The 21,020-nt window shown below is 46.6% G+C and overlaps 7 protein-coding genes across 7 annotated transcripts; 1 reads left to right on the plus strand and 6 right to left on the minus strand.

Annotated features, from left to right (window-relative positions):
• Positions 1–359: 359 nt before the first annotated feature.
• Positions 360–2,217, minus strand: AOL_s00169g210 (uncharacterized protein; the record flags this gene model as incomplete). Its single annotated transcript, XM_011127567.1, has 3 exons — positions 360–1,022; positions 1,100–2,003; positions 2,069–2,217. 3 exons carry the CDS (start codon positions 2,215–2,217, stop codon positions 360–362), a joined length of 1,716 nt encoding a protein of 571 aa, XP_011125869.1.
• Positions 2,218–3,593: 1,376 nt separating this feature from the next.
• AOL_s00169g211 (uncharacterized protein) lies at positions 3,594–4,505 on the minus strand (the record flags this gene model as incomplete). Its single annotated transcript, XM_011127568.1, has 1 exon — positions 3,594–4,505. The coding sequence occupies one exon, from the start codon at positions 4,503–4,505 to the stop codon at positions 3,594–3,596; it is 912 nt and encodes a 303-aa protein (XP_011125870.1).
• Positions 4,506–5,670: 1,165 nt separating this feature from the next.
• On the minus strand, positions 5,671–7,121 carry AOL_s00169g212 (uncharacterized protein; the record flags this gene model as incomplete). The annotated part of the gene is made up of 3 exons (XM_011127569.1): positions 5,671–6,723; positions 6,806–6,980; positions 7,045–7,121. 3 exons carry the CDS (start codon positions 7,119–7,121, stop codon positions 5,671–5,673), a joined length of 1,305 nt encoding a protein of 434 aa, XP_011125871.1.
• Positions 7,122–9,251: 2,130 nt separating this feature from the next.
• On the plus strand, positions 9,252–10,133 carry AOL_s00169g213 (uncharacterized protein; the record flags this gene model as incomplete). The annotated part of the gene is made up of 1 exon (XM_011127570.1): positions 9,252–10,133. The coding sequence occupies one exon, from the start codon at positions 9,252–9,254 to the stop codon at positions 10,131–10,133; it is 882 nt and encodes a 293-aa protein (XP_011125872.1).
• A 276-nt stretch (positions 10,134–10,409) lies between these two features.
• On the minus strand, positions 10,410–11,147 carry AOL_s00169g214 (uncharacterized protein; the record flags this gene model as incomplete). The annotated part of the gene is made up of 3 exons (XM_011127571.1): positions 10,410–10,570; positions 10,633–10,893; positions 10,958–11,147. 3 exons carry the CDS (start codon positions 11,145–11,147, stop codon positions 10,410–10,412), a joined length of 612 nt encoding a protein of 203 aa, XP_011125873.1.
• Positions 11,148–14,112: 2,965 nt separating this feature from the next.
• AOL_s00169g215 (uncharacterized protein) lies at positions 14,113–15,661 on the minus strand (the record flags this gene model as incomplete). The annotated part of the gene is made up of 2 exons (XM_011127572.1): positions 14,113–14,387; positions 14,449–15,661. The coding sequence occupies 2 exons, from the start codon at positions 15,659–15,661 to the stop codon at positions 14,113–14,115; spliced, it is 1,488 nt and encodes a 495-aa protein (XP_011125874.1).
• A 667-nt stretch (positions 15,662–16,328) lies between these two features.
• On the minus strand, positions 16,329–20,347 carry AOL_s00169g216 (uncharacterized protein; the record flags this gene model as incomplete). Its single annotated transcript, XM_011127573.1, has 2 exons — positions 16,329–18,830; positions 18,902–20,347. The coding sequence occupies 2 exons, from the start codon at positions 20,345–20,347 to the stop codon at positions 16,329–16,331; spliced, it is 3,948 nt and encodes a 1,315-aa protein (XP_011125875.1).
• Between the last annotated feature and the right edge of the window lie 673 nt (positions 20,348–21,020).

Consider the following 21,020-nt stretch of genomic DNA (forward strand, 5'->3'; position numbering starts at 1 on the left):
AGTGGCATGCTAATATGTTGGATTACGTGCCGTATGTGTGGTGACGTTGGTGGCTGTGGCTGTATCACTGCCGTGGGCCAGTGATGTGCGCTATTGTGGACCGGAAAAACCCCCAGCTGATGTTCCGGAGGAGAGGGTACCAGCAATTCGACTGTTTCGGAATAGTCATGATATCACATATCCACGCATCGGAATCGCGGTACAGTAAAATATCTGGGTACTTTTAAATTTTTGGATCCTGGGATCCATCGAGTATCCATATTAATATTTTAATAGCTAGCTTTAGGAATACCCGGGTACCCTCGAGGCATACATCGTAGCAACCGTATCTATATAGTACACATATATAGGCGGGTTAATTAATACATGGGCAGCCCAAGTCCCGACAGTGACATTTCCCCATACATGTCATCATCATTTTTAAATTGCGCAGAATATAACTTGAAAGGAAATGCCTTGGGTCCACCAAGGGTAATCTCCTTTGCTACATCCGCATAGGAAATATGCGGGTTCCACTTTACAGGGTAGACCTGTGCCTTCTTTCTCCTTAATCTCTTTCTTTGTGTTTCCTCCAGCCATTCTCGGTGATACAGTTTCACATTAGTTTCCTCAGGATAGTCTTTGTAATCGAGAGTCTCCAGTCTCCAGGTTCCAGCGCTATCACTTGGTTTAGCATACCGATCGCGATGTCTGTATTCGTCGTAATATTCGGGCTTTTTTTGGAGTAATCTTTCCTCTTGGCTCACTCCATCGACCCATTCAACCTTATATTCATACGGCGGGCGAAAATGAGTCTGTAAACCAGATACAACGTACTTTAGTCTTGGGCGTTCGGTACAATGCTGAAACGCGGCTTCGAGAAAATCAATGATAACCCATTGGACACCGCTTTCTGGACAACCACCATCTGTGCCCTCGTAATGAACACACAATGGCCAGGAAGTTGGAATTAAATATAACACCTCAATCGTCTCTAGCCGTAAGTTCCTGAACGAATCGATTTCGATTTCAGATAAGTCATCCTATTTCGGTTCACGGTGAGGGTTAGCTTGATCATAATATATAGGGTTTCAGCTCAGAAGAGGGCACGGATACATACTCTCACACAAAGCATCGGTACAACAAGAGATAACTCTCTCATATTTGGTGAATGTTCTAACATCGCGCGGATATTCGGCAGATATGGCAATACTGTTATATATCTTGTGAGACTCTTGGGCTCCCAGTAGCCATCTTCCCGGCCCAGCGCCACATTAAATCCAATATTCCGGAGTGTCGATCCATGTTTTAATATACTTTCCTTCTTTAGAAAGTATATAGATTCATTTCTACTCTCGTGTTTCCTTAGATTCGAAAAGAACGTGTTGCCGTCTGGGATTGTGTCAATCGTTACGATGAGGGTCTCTAACCCTGGTTCCAGCCCGTCGTCTAGGAAGGACTTGATCCCTTGAATCTCAGTTGGTTCAGCTGAGATATGTAGATGCTTTAGGTGTAGTTTGCTGTTGGTTGCATACTTTGCGAGAGCGTCCCAGTTGCGGCAATACTTCAAGGAGATATCTTTGAGATTCTCAAATCTTACAGAGGATAGAAGATCTCCACAGTCTGCATAGCATATACTTAACCTTTGCAACTTGGATAGCCCACTAAAAGCTGAGCACTCTATAAAATATGTCTCGGGATCTCGTTTACGGTCCAGATCGCTGGGTGGCTCCTCGTACTCATCATCGAAGTGCGCTCGCGATCCTCGAAACGATAAAAAGTCTAAATCGACTTCTACCAGCTCCGGCGCCGCCTTGAGGAGTGAATATGCGATTTCAGCGTTTCGAAGTGACGGTTTGATCATCAAACGAATCTTTCGGAGGGACTGGAAACGCAGACGATTGAAGTCTTGAGCGGTTAGGTTGCCATCGATGGTGCCATCAATGTCCATCGACAAGTAGACGAGATTAGGACTCATGTTATTCAATATCTCGGGCATATATGATGGTGTTTTCCCTTCAGCCCTATGGTGTCTTTAGGAGATAAAATTAGCTGAAAGACGATACAGCCGTCGACTGACTAAACTTACTGTAGTCTTGCTAGAATACCATTCCGTGACATCGGTAGGAAAAGAGCCTCATAAAGCTCCTCCGTAAGCTCATCTTCAGCGTCTTCATAACCACTTCTACCCGCACTTCGGGTTATGAGAGAGAAAGACCGGACCGAGTTTAATCCCATTTTGGAATAAGGGCGCAGCTTGAAGTCATATCTCTGACTAAAGTGGTAGTCGCTCTCTGGCGGGTATAGATCTCTAAGACCACGAGGGAAGAAAAATCGCAATTCATCATAGAGGTAGGAGATGTAACGATCGTGAAGTTTGGAGTTACATTTTATCAGATTGAGGAGGTCGGGTGAGTTTCGCACCCTAGTATCCCTGGGCACTAAACGAGGTTTGTATAGCTATATAAAGGGAGACTTAGTTAGGTTCTTCTTGGGCATAAACGAGCGATTCCAACTTACGTAGCTAACAATTTCCCGCTCTATCTCAAGCGGAATCCTTTCAAACAGCGCCATAGCGAAGAATAGTTTTCAGAGTAGTGGTGAGAATCCAATCGATCGAGTGCTTGGGAACTTCGGATCCTCCGCCTCCCTTAAGTACGTGTACCACACGCGATGACTCCCACAGCATTTACACGTGTAGCGCGTATGTCTCCATGATTGCATGGAGGTTTTGTCCACCAAATATCAGAAGCCAGTGCTCGAATTGGGTTAGAATAGTGGGTTGAAAGTATCCTGAAGCTGCACACCATAGGATCAACCGGGGATGCTAGCCAGTTTGACATGTTGGTCATACATACCATAGAAACGTGCAACTAATCTCCCAAGTACCTAGGTACTTAAGCACTTAGCTAGCGTGGACTTGTGGGCTTCCTTCCGTCGAATCACTCGAGGTATGCGCCACGGCCTATAGCTATAGTGTATTGCATTTGACGTCAGCTATCCCTAATATGTAGTACTAGTCTCGATAGGTATCCCCGAGCTTAGCGAGCTAATCTGTATTTAGAAAAGCCACACGGTCAACACGGGTTTGGTATCACACGATCTGGTGCGCTGTTTGGAATGGCTGCCATGCCAACTAAACTGGAAGGCTCCTGTAAACATCAGGCACTGTAAACAGTCGGGCATGGTGACTTGATTAGCTAGCTGAACTTTACGAATTCAAGGTAGCAAAATACCTAGGTATATGGATGGTAGTCTCGTTTCTGGGATACCTAGGAAGGCAACTACAGGCATACTACATACTATGGAGGGCATTGACACTATCAAGGAAATAATAATTTCCGAAATAGAGGTGAGGATTACGCTCTTGATCTAGATATTTGCGAGTCGTAGTATTCTTAAAAGAAGTAATAGTAGTATTAGTAGTGGTATTAGTAGTATTAGTAATAGTATTAGTAGTATTAGTAGTAGTATTAGTAGTATTAGTAGTAGTATAGTATTAGTAATAGTAAGAGACATCACTGCCACGAGAAGAAGCTCGACCAGCGAAGCCACAGGAATCAGAGATGAAGACAAAAAAGAGCCAAGTAGAAGCAAATTGAAACAGTCAGGTCCTAAACCCGTTGTCGTTTGCCTCTACCGACTTCTTCCTCATCTCTACCCCGTTTCCTAGACTCCACCGGTTTCACCTCTTCTCGCGGTGGTGGATCTGCACTTCCCTTATCCACTAATGCCCACCACCCCATGAGCTTCACCGTCCCGTCCCTCTCCACTCCTCCAAAAGCCACAATCAAATTGCTTTTCCCCCTCAACCCCTTCGGACAAGCCTTCAGCAAGTCTCTATGGGTGCCATTGTGGCTATACCCACCCCCAGCCCTCAACCTCCCCGTCTCCAAGATCTGCTGATCTCTCAACATCTTTCGTTGAGAGGCACTCAGCCTCTTCTTCAATAGTCCTGCAAACCCTTCGAGGACGTCACCGACGGTGAGACCTTCCCCCACCGCGGATCGATCAACAAGAAGGGTTTGCGTGGGAATTTCATAACGCGTTTGTTGCGTTAGGTGTAGTCGTGCCCTATATGTGGGGACTCTCATTGCCGGCTTGCTCCAGGTGGATGTGTGGTTTATGACACCACAGTCGTCTGCAACACCTTTCTCGTAGGTGTGATGGTAGAAAATGTCAAGGTCATAATTGACCATGACGAGGCGGTCCATTGCCGCGGTGAGGAGTGCCCAATTGTTCTGTTTGCCGCGGCTCTTGCCTTCTTTCCACTCTGGGCGGGCGCTACGCCACCAGGCCAGTGATAGCTCCTGGGGCGTTGGAGGGAGAGGGTATGATGGTAAAGCGGCCGAAAGGTGCTCTACGAGTGGCAAAGGGCCATCCCTAGAGGGGATTGGCGAGGGAACGGGAAGAACGGCCTTTAGGTGTGCGACGAAGTCGCAGGGACCGAGTGAAGGGAGAGAAACAGTTCCATAGGGGCGATGGACTTTGCCCCCTAAGAGGGTTGGGCGAAAGATGGAGTTCATGGTGAAAGACGCGTTCGTAAGTCTAGCCAAAGATGTGAGGAGATAGTTGTCCGAGAAGAAGCGTGGAGGTATGCTGGTGAGATCAAAAGATAGTCAAAAGCATGGAAAGATGAGAACAGGAGCGAGGAAGGTTGAGAAGAACGTTGTTGCAAGTGAGCAGAACACCGAGTACGGAGTCGAAAAAGAAAGTATCAGGAACCGCAAATTAAACGGACGCTGAATAGAATTTGTTGCTGTGTTGTTTTTGTGTAATCTTCTGCTGACTGTGTCGACGGCTGAGCCAAGCTGGTTTAGTGTCGAGACTGTGTCGACCGATTGTCTGGAAGAACGGGGCATGCAATATTTTACGGGCTGTAACTTCACGATTACTAGGTGTCATACGATATATGTACTCTATCGATGAATCTAGTCATGAAAACATCCACAGTTGAACGACTTGGGCCACGCGCAGAGGTACATGTAGGATCGCTTCGCGCCGTCCATCACATACTTCCCCCCTCATGCTAGCACCAACTCCCCATTAAATCAATCGACTAGTGAACTTACAATCGTACAGGACCACACTCTTAGCCAAAGCACATTAGAAGGTTGCGGGGATTGTGGATATCTTTTCTTGCTGGATGACCCTGCGTCTAGCTTCGAGGCTAAAAAATCATCATTAATGCATTGATGGATGAAAACGTGGAAAGAAACTTTCCAATGGTCATATCTCGTGACAGATCTTGCGGAAAGTCTGGTTGATTCACCGAGTTCATTGAGTATTGTCAAAGGTCCATGTCTTTCGCAGGGAGACTTGACTTGTGTCATCCTCCTTCCCCAGCTGCGCAGAGACGCTTATATATAATTATATATATAGATATATATTCGAAACAGTTTTAAGACTACATGTTTCAAGCAATTCTAAGAGATAATAGCCTGTACCCACCAGCGATGCCCGCAGGCTCAATACATTAACAGTTATTATTTTATATTTTTATAAATGCGTGATGCTACTAAAGAAGGTATGGGCCAACCGTGACTATAAAAATCGGATAATCTCACACTGGCATACTCTCAGAAGTATGATCTTAAGCTTGGGTATTCATAAATTTCCTTTCATATAAGAGAATAGCTATACCGCAAGCTTCAACCTATTTGTTGATATTGTAAGTTTCACATCAATAAATCAAGTCGTAGTACAAGTAGATTTGCAGGTTATACTCTTTCGCCCCGTATAGATATCGCAGTTATTCCCACAATCACATGCCTTTCCCCAACATCTCTCTTCCCACATTATCGGCTCCCGTTGGGCTTCGGCCTCGATAACGTCATCTCCATCGAATATTTCGTCCGCGCAAAGATCGACAAACGGGTCCTCAAAGTCTGAGATCGGAACTGCCTGGGATCTATCAGACAAAGGGACCCTTTCCTTCTGTATCCTCCATACAGTCCCCTCTACAAGTAAGTCTCGGAACTCATCAGATATATGCTCATATTCAGCCCAGTACCTTCCTCTACCTTCCAGCTCTAGTTCGGGTACCTGAACCGCATTGTAATCCCCGATATATCCATCCCACACATCTATACTCCATTGACTGGTCGAGTTAGTCCTATAATCCAAATCCAAATCCTGACGGTACACTAGTTCCATAAACTTCAAGTTAGATTTTAACAGGACTTGACCATGAAATGCATTTTTGATGTACTGTAGTATGTAATGATCTCGGGTTGGTATCTGGCTTCTTGATCCGTGGATGCCACAGGCTGCAGCTAGAATTTCGCAGTTGGAAAAAGAGTTGATAAATTGCTTGAAAACAGGCGGAAAGAACGTTGTGAATATTTGTGAGGAACCGGCGCCGGACGAGCCCCAGTTTCTGGTGTAATAGTAGGAAAAGACAAACGCCGTCAAGAAGATACTCTTGATATTATCCCGGACCTTTGGAGGCATTGACAGTGCGGTAGTAGTTGTATTGTGGCCATAGCCAGCGAAAATATGGCGACTCGATCCGATGATTTCTAGTGCATATGGGGTTAAATGATCCCCCGACCAGAACTGAGAGTAGGAGTTTGGGCCTGTCAGACATTTCGAGATAGTCGAGTTTATCTTTCGCCTGATGTGGTCCGCTGCGGACTTTATATCCACCGAAAACGTTTTGCTGACAAGAAGCAAGTTTATGGTGTCGTAGCCGCCATCCACGAACTTCGGAAAAGGGGCGACCCCAAACGTGATACCACAAACCTTTCGTTATTTCCAAAAGAATCAGTTTTATCTCTTCGGTTTTATTCTATTTAGGAGGATTCTTCAGGCTAGTCCTACTAACTCCATCTTTTTTCTGTAACTCTCTCAACCTTTTATTTTTCCGCTTCATGTGAATAATTTTGTGGTCGTCCCGTGCTTCTTTGAACTGGGCTGTAGACCTGTAAATAAAATTGCTGGCGTACGTAATTATTTCCTCATATATCTGCTGGCGTATCTCTTGTGGTAAGCGGAATAGGCTAGAAGAGGGTCAGCGAAAAACCTCGAAGTAGAGTGATTTCATGAGGGCTACGGAACGTTTACCCTGGTCCCTCCTCGCTTTGTGTTGATTTTGTTGTACTTTCGAGCGCCGGGCTGACTACATCCGCAGTGCCCGCCATGTCGACTACTTTGAACCCTTTTGTAATTAAATCTGTATGACTTTCAGTCCGACTCTCCGGTGAACTTCTAGGATGTCAAAGGGCTTAAAAGTAAGAACGGAGGAGCGGATTTGAGTCATGCATGTGTGAGCCTGACGAGCAAGAGCGAACTGCCAAGAAGTGAGACCCCCAAGTTGAGTAACCACAGAATCAGGCAAGTCTTGGCGTCAAACGAAATTTTGAAGGCGTGACAATGCAATGTTGACGGCCAACTGGCACTCACGGGGGATCCACGAGTTTTCGCAACCGGCATCCGGTTTACATACCATGCGAAATTACTTGGACGGGTGGGGTGGGATCGTACTTTACTAGGGCGTTTTATTGTTACATTTAGTAATGTATGAATTAAGCCTAAAAAGTTGAAACTAGTTGAGGCTCTTTATTAGGAACGTCAGGGTATATATACCATATAATCAGATCAAGCCCTTTCACCCATAATATTTATGAATGTAAAAAGGTCTCGAGTTTATTGTAAAACTCTAGACTCGCCGGCTTAAACGCCCAGTCTTCATAGAAGTTCTAAAAGTGGAACATATAAAAGTGTTTCGCCAGCAATCTAGTCCCGCTGATCTCTTTCCCAGGGTGCTCGTTACAGCGCTTATATCCTCCCACTGTATGGAATATATAATTACACAGACTTTCTCCCGTTAACTTTCAGCAGTAAGGGCACAACCGGACCTTATCGAATGGGATACCGTCTGGAGGGAGCTTGCAAACATCTACCCATTCCAGGAAAGCTGGTTGGATCCACTCAGGAATTAGAAAATCTGTTGGGCCGCGAAGGTTTATACAGTTGCCTTTCACCATTGGATAGAGATATAGCATATCTCGGATACGCCCGTCAGATTCCATATTCCTCCGGAATAAATCAGGTGTTAATTCTTCCATGGCCGAATATGCTTTGGCGGCTATTCTGAGTGAAAAGGAACCGGGACGTTTTTCTTCACCCTTTTCTAGTACAAACGGTTTCCGAGGGTTTCTAGGTGGCCGATCCTGTAGAATCTGTGCATTTCTTTCCAGCGATCTTTGGAATTCTTCGACCAACCAGAACCGATGGAAACCCTCGAAAAGAGGTTTTGCATACATCTGACAGAGGAATTCGATTAAAAATGAAATTGATGTGCAGAATCTTTGGTGGGGAGTATTCGGCTTTCTTGCCGAGTCCAACTGTTCCTGTATGACTCTGTCGATATCGGACAACGGGTATTGCTTGACCCGGATAACTTTTGCTTTCGGGAGAATCGGGTTGCACCGCGCCGTATGAGAGATGATTGATTAGGTTAGGGTTAAACCGATTATGAGGATTTTTTATGGCCACATAAGCGATGGACCCTCCTATCATTCGGAAGCACAGATGTGCACAGTCAGTCTTAAATGGTCCGCACCTCAATCTGGCAGCCTGCTAATTCCCCGTTTCGTATCATCTTGGCTTGTAGATAGTAGTTCCCAGGGTCTTTCTCGAACTCGGTAATGCTCGTAGGGCGATAATCGGGTCGCGTTGGTACGACCTCACAGGATGGATTGTAGTCCTTGTTTATGTGCTGCTCCCAATATATCGGCTTTCTTGATGCGCTTGGTGATAAGAGATGGCGCCAGATTGACTGTTCTTCCGGGCCTAACCGGATGTGCATCATTTGACAGGAGTTCCGAAGCGAGTATATATCAAATAATGTTAGGTGTTTTCCTATTTTGAGCAATAGTTCCTGCGGAACTCGGAGTATAATAGGAGGCACGGCACAGATGAATCTCGCACCGGTGATTCCATGGTGCTGGTGTCTGATGCAAAGCTGAATACTCTTAAATTCCAATATACCACCACTTAACTAGGTGATTGCGCAGCTGTTTTACCGGAAGATTGGTGACTTTGGAAGAGGGGACGCCTAATTCCGCTTGGTTACGTGTGCTGCAAGCTTCAGGGTTAAATATCCAAGCTTACGCAGTCTCGTCACCGACATGTACTTTTATGTATAGGAGTTGCACAGCAATCGGTCAACACATTAGCTTTGTTGGATTACTTTTCCTAGCTTACGTATAGATGGCCTTGAGGGGATCTCGTCAACGGCTCCTCGGTTGCTTCGCTTCACTACATTTATGGCTGTCAATATCCCACCGGAGCTGTGGCTCAAAATCATCTCATATCTTACATACGAAGACGTTCACTTCCGGCTCATCAATGTCAACAAATTCCTCCACCGGCTTATCGGGGGTTTTACCATCCACCGGCTTCCGCTAGCTTTATGGGAGCAGGTGTTTACTCATCTCGACTATTTTACCCTTCTCAATGTAGCTGCCAGCTGCAGATTGTTCCGAGGATGCGTCAAATATTCCAAATCGAACGAAATTAAGGCAGCTACTTTTCGAGAACAACTACTTCTTAAAAATCCGCTGCCATCAGACACCAAGTTCAAGCTTCATCCAGCGTTCAAGTGCCTACGAATAGGTGGCAGACCTTCTAGAGCGCTCCTACGAATCAATATCCGCGATCTAGAGAATCCTGATGTCGAAACTGCTTCCCTACGGAGTTTGGATATTGATAACCACCCTATTATGTCAGAAAACATTACATCACCGCCAGTTCAATTATACGAACTTGACTATGGCCCATCCAAGACATTCGGGGGCGGAGCGGGTACCTTTACACATTCACAGCCAGCTACCGTAAGGGATGTCTTTCTTGATGCCCAGAGAGTCACTGATGATTTCTGTCGCGGGGCTTATCTTACAGCAGTCAACACTGAATATGTGAAATTCAACAATAGCCATACCTTCTCCGAGTATGTGGCGCTTGACTGTCACAGAATTGTCAAAGTTGTCGAATATGGGGCAATAACACTCAAGATTGAACTTGTGGCTGACTCGTTGCTTGAGACGGTGTATAATAACCGCTGGGATGACGAGGAGGAGAACGAGCGAAATGCAGAGTTACTACTGTTGAGTATGATTGGAGCGTATCCTTACAATCACGAAGTCTAGTCGATATCTCTAGTGCACTAAAGAGAGAAGGCATCTTTGCTTGAACAACTATCTTACATGTACTCCTCAAACTATCGATTGGATTTTTAAAAGAAAACGTCGTGTACTTAGAAGCAAAATCCAGAAACAACGAGAAGTATTTCAGCTTTGGGACAAAAACAGAAGGTGCAATATATTAGATACCAAGTTAATGCATGTGTGGATTTCCAGCAAACTAGTCTCGTTCCAGACGCCGGCTGGCCGCAGCGCCACAGAACGTCATCTAGGATAGTGCATTTAAATAATCAACCCAGCAAGAGCAGCGCTAAGTCCAATAAGAAGACCATCCAAAAGCCTGCGGACAAGCTCAAGGAGGTTATCGACAACCGGAACAAGTGCAAGAAGGAGGGCAGAAAGTGCAGCAACAAGGCCACCAAGGGTACCAGCGAGCAACGCTTCTACAGAATAAAAGTCAGCATTCAATTTTTACCATGGAAAAGAGGTGAGGTTCAAAACTTACGAAGTCCCAAAACAGCAAGAATACCATTCAAAGCTCCCGAGATCTCAAGCAAGAGATTAGTTACAAGACCTGCAAGATCGGTACTGGTCGCTTGTCGAACAGCAAGAGCTCTGCTAACAGGGTTTGAAGCAGCTCCATTGATTTCGGCGATACCACCAGTAACAATAGCAGTAATTTCTGTAATAGCGGTGTTGAACTCCAGCGCCGCGGCGGCGCCCTCGACAGGATTAACGGGGTTGCTAAGGCCAGCGACCGTAGAGTCTATCATTTTGGTTAGTCCTCCAGCATGGTTTTTATCCTAGAATGGTGTGCACATGTGACATACTGATCTTGCCAGTGACAACTTGAACTTTGGTATAAACGCTTTGCACAATACCGATAGCGGTATTAAGATCCACGGCTCGCTTTTCAATTGGGGCGAGTGCTGCCTTTTCTGCCGGAATAACGGCAGCAGAAGTGAAAAAAGAGCCGGCGATGAGACCGAATGTGAAGATGGAGGAGCCGAAGAACTTCATATTGGGAAAGAAAAATTAAATTATATATGCTGGAGCAGTGGGTACTTTTGAGTTGTAAGAGCAAGTGAGGTTCTGAACGAAATTAGAAAGAGGATGGAGATATAACAGTCTACTATACTGCTGATGAGTGGTACTACTGGATGATAATGGAGCGGAGGAGATACCATGCAGCTGCTGGACCTCTACTTATACGTCCAGGAACTCCTGAATTCCGGAACCCCTTTGGTTAAGGTCGGTAAGGATATTTCGAGCAACAATCATGACTTCGTAGATATCGATACTCCTCCTGAATCGAGTTTACATCGGCCTATACGTCACTTTCGTTCCCCTAGTTGGATAAACCAATGTCAATATTCGCGAGCGAATATCCAATCAATTCTCAATCAGCCAGTCAGAGCTATAGCTAGGACTAAGGGATGATAGGCGCGATTCTAAACGCGACGTCACTGGACTCTAACTTTATAAGTTATAAGCCGATCATATAGGTGCGATCTAGCGGCTAGGTAACCGGACCCGGTTTTGGTGACGTTAAGTAGCAAGTCGGAGCTGAGAAAATACGTCGAAGCAGCGTCGCTGGTCAATCGCTTCCATTTTCTGATAAGAATTAAATTGGGTAACGAGTTCAGGACCTATTGAGCAGATCATATATATATAAGTGGAACTTAAAACCAAGTTTCCGGAAGATCGTATTCGAATTAACTGCGGTCCTCTAATGTTAAAAAGTCGGAATGTAAGGGGGTCCCGGTATTTTCAGTATATATCTTTAGTCATTGCTTTTGAAATTTCTCGGTATCCTCCGTGTTCACTAGTTATCAAACGTTCGGCATCGTATTTCGGCTCAATTGACGCCACCTGTAATCCACAGCCCTTTCCCAAGCTTCGAGAATGCGATATCGTCCATGGCAATGTTCAACGACATCATGGTAATTTCTCTCTTTCCCATGCAATACTAGGATCCCCTGAGTCCACTGCACACTTTGGGTAGCCAATTGAACCCGAAAGCCACCTCCAGCGATTTTCAACCATATAACGGCTGTCGATCACACCTCCGGAGATCGCGCTATTTCCGTCTCGGTTTCCAGGATGCCCCGGTCTTAGCGACGCCCCCCTTTTCGTCGTGCGTCACACCGCCTTTCCGTCTTTAAAGTCGTGCCAGGTTGTGATTCCTCAGAAGGGAGCTTGTAATTGATGCAAACTTTCGACATAGCTGGGTAATTCGGACACTCCACTACTATTTATGATCCCCATTGGAAGGAATGATAGTGGATGGAGGTTCTAATCTATGCCGCGAATTGGGCAGTGTAGAAAACACCTGGGTTGGACAGGCACATGTAACAGGGGCTATCCCCGCCAAACACCAACGGCCCTTCTGCGCCATAACTTAGCAGCTTGACGCCACCGACGGGTTCGCCACCAACCGCCCTTCAACCGAGTTGGTAAAACCTGTTCCTGGGTATCTCGTCAATTCCAACCTGCATGTCGAATTGTTATGTTCTCCTGCGGGCATCATGACAATTCGATTTTTTTGGATTTCCTTTTCCTTGCGGGCAACAATAGACTAAATTTAAAGTTACAAAACCTATTATATTAATAACCAACGACCTATTGTTGGCAATTACACAATCCACGCCGAACCAGCAACAAATCGCCACCGCGAAACTTAGCATAGTTAGATTATAACCCCAATGGCAACATCAGAGGCGTAATTTCTCCAATACTCAAGTCCAACAAAATTGTAACTGGCCGATTTAGTGTGCAGTTGCTTCTATCCCCAAGATCCAAAGCCCCATGCTTTTTTTTCCCCTCCCAGACACCCTCCCGACGGGTTTGACGTTACCATGACATCTGTCGTACCTTCCCGAACCGGTACACCACTCCTTTCGGCCAAACCAGCTTGTGCAACCATCACCAACCTCACGCCCAACACAAGGTGTTGCGGAGATGCATTGGATTGCCACCGACCTTAAGATCAGTGATATATATGGTTGGGGGTTGGATTCGGGGGTTCCGGGGTCGGGCTTGACTGAAAGGTTTATTCTAGGCCATTGCGTAGTCTTTCGATGGCGTGCGTGGGCGATTCTTTGGTCGCGGTTATTTTTAGGGTACTGCTAACGTAGTTGGGTCCATGGGTTGGGATTGAATTGGAGAAGCTTACGGGATACACTTACAGCATTGATTGCGGCAAGCATTCCCTGGTAAATATTATACATTAAGATATACGTAAGACCGAATGTATTGCGTCAGGAGTCAACTTGCACCATAGATGGTACTTACAAGCTATAATTCCATTGAAAGGGCTTGCTGGGGACAGACTGGCATTTTTATTATCTATGTAAGTACTATCTCGGTAATACCTGAGCTGAGTTTTACAACAGCGACAAGTTCATAAGCTATAATAATAATCGTCTTCCTTTATCACGAAGTCTGCTAGTGTCTCCATCACAGTATTCCTCCTTCTCCCTTTTTTTTTTTTAGAACGCAAAATATAAAGAACACGTTTCCGTCATCATTCCCAGAGTAATTCATATCAAAACTCTCATAATAATTACCCATTCAGTAATGAATCGATAACAAAGCAACCCATCGCCATCTGCTAACTCGTCTTTTCTTTTCGTGTTGAATGAAAAGGTAGGATTCATAACAAAATCATGACTGAAGGAAAGTCATAGGAATCGTTAGAAAATTTGGTAGTATGGGGTCTTTCTTTCACCGATATGGTATAAAAGCATGTGGTTACCATATCAGTCGAAGAAACGTTCCATAGTTAATGAGAAGAAGATTGTAGGTTGTAAAGAGGAAATCGGTTCTAGCAGATGGCGAAAAGTATGTTTGTTCGGAATGTGCATTAGACGTAGGTCATGAGGGCATAAAGGTAATAGACCTTCTAGCAAACAGATGAAGATGATATAAGTGTTAAACGATATCAAATTCATTTTATTATAAAAGAGGTGTCAAAAACCAGATGTTAGATCCAGTCAGTGATCTCCCCGTCAGAACTTGGCTTCTCAAAAGTCGTAGGGCCCAGTCGACAGTCTTCCCAGATACGTTGAAATCGAAACCTTGCTTTTCGGACTCCTTCATCGTCGGCAAAGCTGACTCCGGTGTGGATAAAGTAAGCGAGCATGGTACGTTCCTTTCGTGTGGAGGTTTCAGCTGGTGTTTCTTTTGCTGGATCAAATCCTTCCTTTGGGAGAAAAGAAAGATCATGAAGAGGTTCTCTTATGGGAACTTCTGGGGTATCTTTCAAGACATCTTAGCTTTCTTGTTTACCGTGGGAAGAGATGAAGTCTTGGTTACTAACCTGGTTGGTCCTCTTGACTAACTGGTCCGCGGCGGCCTTTAGCCACGATGATATTATGGTCAGATGGTATATTAGATGAACGTAAGCGAATACCATGGCGATGAATCGTGTTGACAGAATGGCCAAGTCTCCTAGGAGCGATAGAAGCAGAGTTGAATGGATAAACTGCTAGCTCGGATTGCGAAACAAGATCAGGAATATTTTGATCGACGGTAGCGGAGGATTTCTGAGAATAATTTCTTCCCATAAAAGTAGGACGGAACGATGGTGAAGTCGCATTCATTCGTGAGTTAGACCTTGAGGGACCGCGGTGAATAGCAGCCATGAATTCATCTGCAGTAAGCCCACTTGAAGAAGCACTTCGCGGTCCGAACCGAGACGCAGAACGGTGGTATCGGTGTCCGGAAAGAGCGAAATTAGAGGGTCTGCTCGAGCCTGAAGCTGTGCGAATGGCATTGGGATCGTCGGTTCTATACTTTAGTTGGCGTTCGCTCGAAGAAACCGGAGCTGGCCGGTCGTTGAGTAGATTGCTATTATCGATACTTTGTCTTAATTGACTGACGCGGCTTCGAGCAATGGGGACAAAAGGAATCTGGTCAACTTTGTCAAGTAACTGTGGTGAAGTCTTTGGTGATGTTAGTAGCCGCCGAGCTTCGGCTTCGTGATCAGCAGTTAAGTTGTTTTGCCCTAGATCATGTAAATGTGGAGCTGAAGAGTCATCCTCGGATTGGCGGACTAGAGACTCAAGACTGAGCATGGCCTTTCGAACTTGTTTCGGTGTTTCCTCAGGAATATCTTCACCTGGCAGACCCCACTTGCGCATCGTAGCCTCTCTGGATAGAACAAAAGAGTTCTGAGCTGATCGATTTGTGATAGCGAATGCTGTGATAAGAGACGTAGCCGGACGTGTTCCGTTAACTTCGACACAAGAAATACTTCTTGTACCATGGGGCTCAAATTGAGTCTTCTTCGTATTGGTTCTCTTGGCTATGTTCAAAGGCCGTATCGTCTTCCTCACTTCCAAATACTCGTGAAAAGCTTTCCGATTCATACCATCCCCTTCATTTTGGTACGCGTCTTCGATATCTGAATCCACAAATCTGACTTCCTCGCGTTCTCCATTCTCATCAATCTTCGTCTTATCGGTTAACCATGCCGACATCGAAGTTTGAACAGGAGGAACATTCGAACGATCGAACGTGTTTCTAGACATCTTGTGACTCGCTTATTGGGTTTCTCGGCTTGCTTCCTCACTCTTAACGGTCGTGCTTTTGGTGGGTTGGTTGTTGGTGATGAAAGAAAAAATAAAATCATGGTCCGGGTCAAGGTCAGCACAAAAATTTATTCTCGCGAACAAATTTCTGGACACTTGACGTTAAGAGTTGCATAAGACGGGAAGGATTTGACACCTTCACCACCTCAATTCACCCCCCAATCTTTCATTTTTCCTCATCCTTTCCAACTCCTTCCCTCACCCCCACCCTCACCCCCCCACTCCCCCACTCCCCCCTCCCTCTACTCTACATGAAAACCACTTCAAACTTCCGTCAAGTCCGCAACTCTCCAAGAACTCCTTCCTGCCTTCCAGAATGGTCCCCAAGAGTCCAAAAGAACCCGTGGATCCTCCCATTCAAAATAGCTCTCAAGAATTCAAGGTTACTAGGGTTGACATCCGGCCCCGCGAGGGACGGGAGAAACACCCAATATGTTACCTCCTCTCCGTCAGAATGTTATGGTTTTGACAATGGCGGACCTAACCCTCCACCACTGTCGGAAGACCGCCACCACCCAGATTGATAAAATCCGCTTCTTTCTCGGTCACTGCGAAACTAGAGCAGCCTAAGCCAAGCTCTAGTTAGCGGACCAAAAGAGAAGCGGATTTAATCTCTCCGAGCGACTTTGCTCTCCCCGACCTTTGGAAGGATCGGGCTCAACAGCCCCCTCACCACCGATCTCTTCCGCCGGTGCCTCTTCTGGTTCCCCAGGTCGGAAGCCTCATCGACCTGGGTAGGGGGGGCCCGTAGCGCAATGACGGAACTATCCCCCCTTTGAACTCGACGTAGTCCCCTCCCCACCCGGACTACGTCATACCCCCTCTCCTCCACACTCCCCTCCACCTTCTCCTCCACCTTCTCCTTCACCTTCTCCTTCTTCGGCTTTGGTTGGCTCGAAAGCGCAACCGCAGCACGGAAGAACCCCTGGACCGCCTCTCCACAGCGCGTCCACAAACTCCTCTTCTCCTTCCGGGGACGCCCAACGGCCATCCCCAACACCGGTGGAGCGTTTTCGTGGTTTTCGCGCCTCCTCCTGGCCTCGAAAACCACGAACGTCTCCGAACACCTCCTCCCCCTATACCCCCTCTTCCTCCCCTCTCCATCCTCTACCCCCCTCACCGCCGCCGCCAACGCCATCTTGTCCTTCAAGTCCGTGAGATTGAACTTGACGAACTGCCGTTTCGCCAAGGGGCTCATTCTGAGCCACCTCGACGAACCAGCCGTCGTCGCCTCCATTTTAACCCGCCGCATCGCGTCCCCCGCGGCACTCCTCTGGGTCTCACGGACTATCAGGTCCACCTCCTCCACCCCCAACTCCGTCACCTCCCTCAACCCCCCCTTCTCCTCATCCCACAACCTCCTCAACACCTCCCCTGGTATCTCCAAAATGGAGATATCACTATCCTCCCACCTCCGGAGCAGAGCCCTCCTCTCCCGCTCTAACTCCTCCGCGGCAACCTTCTTACGGCGCAATGGCAAGAGGTGCCTCTCCAACTCTTCCTCCTCTTCCTCCCCCCACTCCATCACCCCACTCCCAACCCCAACCCCACGCCCCCGCACCCTCCTCAACTCCTCCAACCCCTCCAACGCCTCAAACTCCCTCTCCTTGATAACAGGGGGGATCCATATCCCCCCTCTATCGTCCAAAATCGCAGTGCTAAGTAACCACTCTGACATGGTTTCTTGGCACTGGATTATGCCACTTGCTGGGCTTGAACGCGTCGACTCCTTGGAGTCTCGGCCGTCCACAGCCACAGCTTCCCCCTCTTCCTCCCCCTCCTCCAAAATCGTGCTCAGAACCGTCGGCCGCATATTCAGCCTATGCATGGCCTTGGTTCGCCTGGTCTTGCGAGCTATCGAATGTCTCCTCGAATGAGACTGGCTGGAAGAACGCGACAACGATGACTTTGAGCGACTACGTCGCTCGGAACGAGACCCTGGTCTTGGAACCTCGGGGGCAATTTCAACCACAGCATTTTTCAATGACTGTGGCGCCGAAACCAAAGTTTCGGACCTTTCTTGCCCCTTTTGTTCACCCCCTTCGACCTTCACCTTCTCTTCCTCGGTCACCTTGTAACAATTCTCGACATCGATATCTCCGTGTCTGACGATGGGAATGGGCCGTCCATCTGACCAGTATGCTTGGATATTAAGATATCCATCTGCAGTTGTAGGCGGTGGGATGATAGTAACAGGACCACCGAATTCCTCTTCAGCGCCTTGGAAATGCGGGTTCCAAGGGTATGTCGCTGCGATCAATGGATGAACTCCGGAAACTTGATCTGCATCTGTGCGGAACGGAATGTCCGCAGTAGTAGAAGCTGGTTGAACTAAGGCATGTTGTTCGGTTTCAACTTCTTCTTCTTCCGGTGAGCTAGGTTCCAAAGACATTCCAATATCGATGGGGACCTCAGTATTATCGTGTGTGCTGGCTCGGTAGGATAAATTAGTAGCATCAGCATCGAAATCGTCGAGGAAATCTTCTTGAGTATACGAAAATCTCTGTTCATCTGAAGGAAAAGCTTGAAATGAAAGATCTTTATCCTTGAAATTATCGGTATTATCCAATACCATCTCGGTTTGAACACCCTTTTCTTCCTCCTCCTCTTCGTCGGACAGGCAACCCTCCAGTAGTCCCATACCAACAAAAGAATTAACAACGGGTGTAATAGCATCCAACAATGTTGTCGGGATCTCATGATAAAATTCGTCATCTGTGACGCGTAAATTAGCCGGCATGGGCTCTGGAGCTCGAAGATTGAAGAAACTTGTCTTCTTGCGAAGTCGTCTGACGACGGAAACAGAGGTGGCGACATCGGAAGTAGCGATAGAAGCATTTGATTCGCTAGTGTTGGTCAATGTCGAGATTTCTGTAGCGCCTGATGCGACTGCCTGTATTGATTCGAGTTCGGAAGTAGGTTTTTTGATACTACTGTCTGAAATTGCGTCTTCGGACTCGATATGAAGACTTTGATCATAAAGATTTGAGATCAAAAACTCAGAAATATCTGTAGTGAAGGTACTTCCTTCCACGGTAGGAATGACCTTTTCGGGTGTCTCCTTGACGACCTCTTCAGTCTGTGGGAACTCTTGAGTATTGTCATTATCCTGTATCTTAATATATCAGCCAAACTATTTCATATATTGTAATAAAAGAAACTTCAAATGGGAATATATACCTTATTCATTCTTCCGCCATTCTCAGTAACCCAATCCCTGACAGCCTCAAACCCAGAGCGAGCCTGCCTCAAAACCGGACTCATACGATCATAAACAGATTGATTCGCAGCATGTCGGGCTCCTCGTTGCTCTGGCGTTTCGGATGCAAAATCAGGGGCTCCCGTATTACCACCACGGGAAGGGGTAGAAGACCTAGTACTACTACCGATATTTGGAGAAGGTCTTCGTGAAAATCCTGAAAATAAAACACTCAAGTTGCTGGGTAACTCATAAGACGTATGATCACGAGCCTTTGGAACGTGGACAATATTGTCGACTTGTGGAACTTCTGGTGAAGAATCAACGGGAGACATTGACGAACCTGTAACAGGTGAGGCGGTACAGAACATTGAAGAACTCTCTGGAATGCTTTTGACGAGAAACTCAGCAGCGTGGAGAGGTTCTTGCTGTTGCTTCTGTGACAGTGGTTGGATTTCTCGGGTGGAAATCTCGGCCGTGTATGAATCGGAAACTGAAGAATAGGTAACTTTTTCAATCGTAGGTGGTGAATCAGAACTATAACTTACAAGTGAGGCTGGAATATCCTCAACTTCCCTCTTGCGCATAGGTGTCGAAGCTCTAGTAGGTATCTTTGAACGCGGAGAAGTTCCGAACCCCGTTGGTCTCGGAGGGGACAAAGAGCAAGATGCCCGATTTTGTTGAATAGGTTGCTCACTACTTGAAGAGGTAGATGTAATACTTTCTGGTTGCACAACAACAGGAGGAGTAGCTACATTGCGAATAGGTACCTTATCTCTTGCGGCTCCAGACTTTTGAGAACCCCTGCTTGGGGGAACTTGAACTTCAGCTGCAGGTGGAATACAAGTACCTTGACGGGGAGAAACAGCTGGTGTTACTTGACTCGGCGATGCCAAACCAGACGACCCAGGGCCCTGAACAGGGCGGCCACCATAGGTAGGAAGTCTTGACCTTTGCGGAGGACTGGATGCTAGATTCCTCGAAAGTGGTGAAGGAGCTGGTCTCGGTGCGAGAAAGGTTTCAGTAGGATTTGGTACCATATTTTTTGAAGGTGGCGAAGGGGCTGGCCTTGGTGCCACAAAAGCTTCTGTAGGAAAAGAAAGGTCCTCTCTTTGACTTCCAATGGAAGTAGAAGGAGAACCGTCGCGATTCGGGAGACTTGATGGAGACTGTCTAGCCCGTGGTAATGGAGTCGGAAGACTTATCTGACCTCGAAGAGCTTGTTCGAGATTTTGTTGCCTCTGACGCGTCGTATGTGAGCCAGAAGGTCGTAGGCGGGGTCCCGCTGGTGGGCTTGGAATAAAAGTTCGCGAGAACCATGAAGAAACAGAACCTGACTGTTGTTCATCACGAGGAGAGCGACGAGGAGAGCGATCTGAAGGAGATGAACTCTCCGGTCTTGTGGTATTATCACGGTTCGAAGACATTTTGCTTGTATAGAAGGAAAACTAAAAATACGTTGCTGGGAGCAAAACTGAAAACACGTTGCTAGATGGAAAGAAGGTCACGGTTAATCAGAAAAGAGTAGGAAGACGTACCTTGTCGAGTAATTTCAGGGGTAGCTGCAGTATGTATAACCGCGAATTACTTGAAGAAGCAGGGGGTCGTTATAGGATAGGTTTGACGTGGGAAGCAAAGTATATGAATTTGAGGAAGTAGATGAAGGTGGTAGTGGGATCGATCGAAGGTCAAAAATTGATACGTAGTGAGGATAAGAAGAGAGGGAGGAAGAACTGTGGGTAGGAATTAGGTATATCACAAAGACGGGGGAAAGAAGAAAAAGAAATAACTTGTAGCACAACTCTGAGAACTCTGAATGGAAGTGTTGTCCCATTCAGGGACAATGTTGAATCCCAAGGAGGCAAAAGGGAAACTTCATATTTGCTTTTGGGGGGACGCTCAGCATCGATTGTGGCAGATGGTCGTGCAAGTGTGGCTTGAATAGCTTCAATAGTGGGGGTGCCCCCCGCACCTGTGACGTATTGCATTGGGTCGGCGTCCTTGCTTTTACTCCTCCTACAGGACTATAGCTAATATCAAACATAGTAATCTTGTTCTCAACTAACTTCGAAAGGGACGCATTACTGTGTTCTGAGCGGG

This window comes from Orbilia oligospora (assembly GCF_000225545.1).
Source record: "Orbilia oligospora ATCC 24927 unplaced genomic scaffold scaffold00169, whole genome shotgun sequence".
In the NCBI taxonomy this organism is placed as follows: Eukaryota; Fungi; Ascomycota; class Orbiliomycetes; order Orbiliales; family Orbiliaceae; genus Orbilia; species Orbilia oligospora.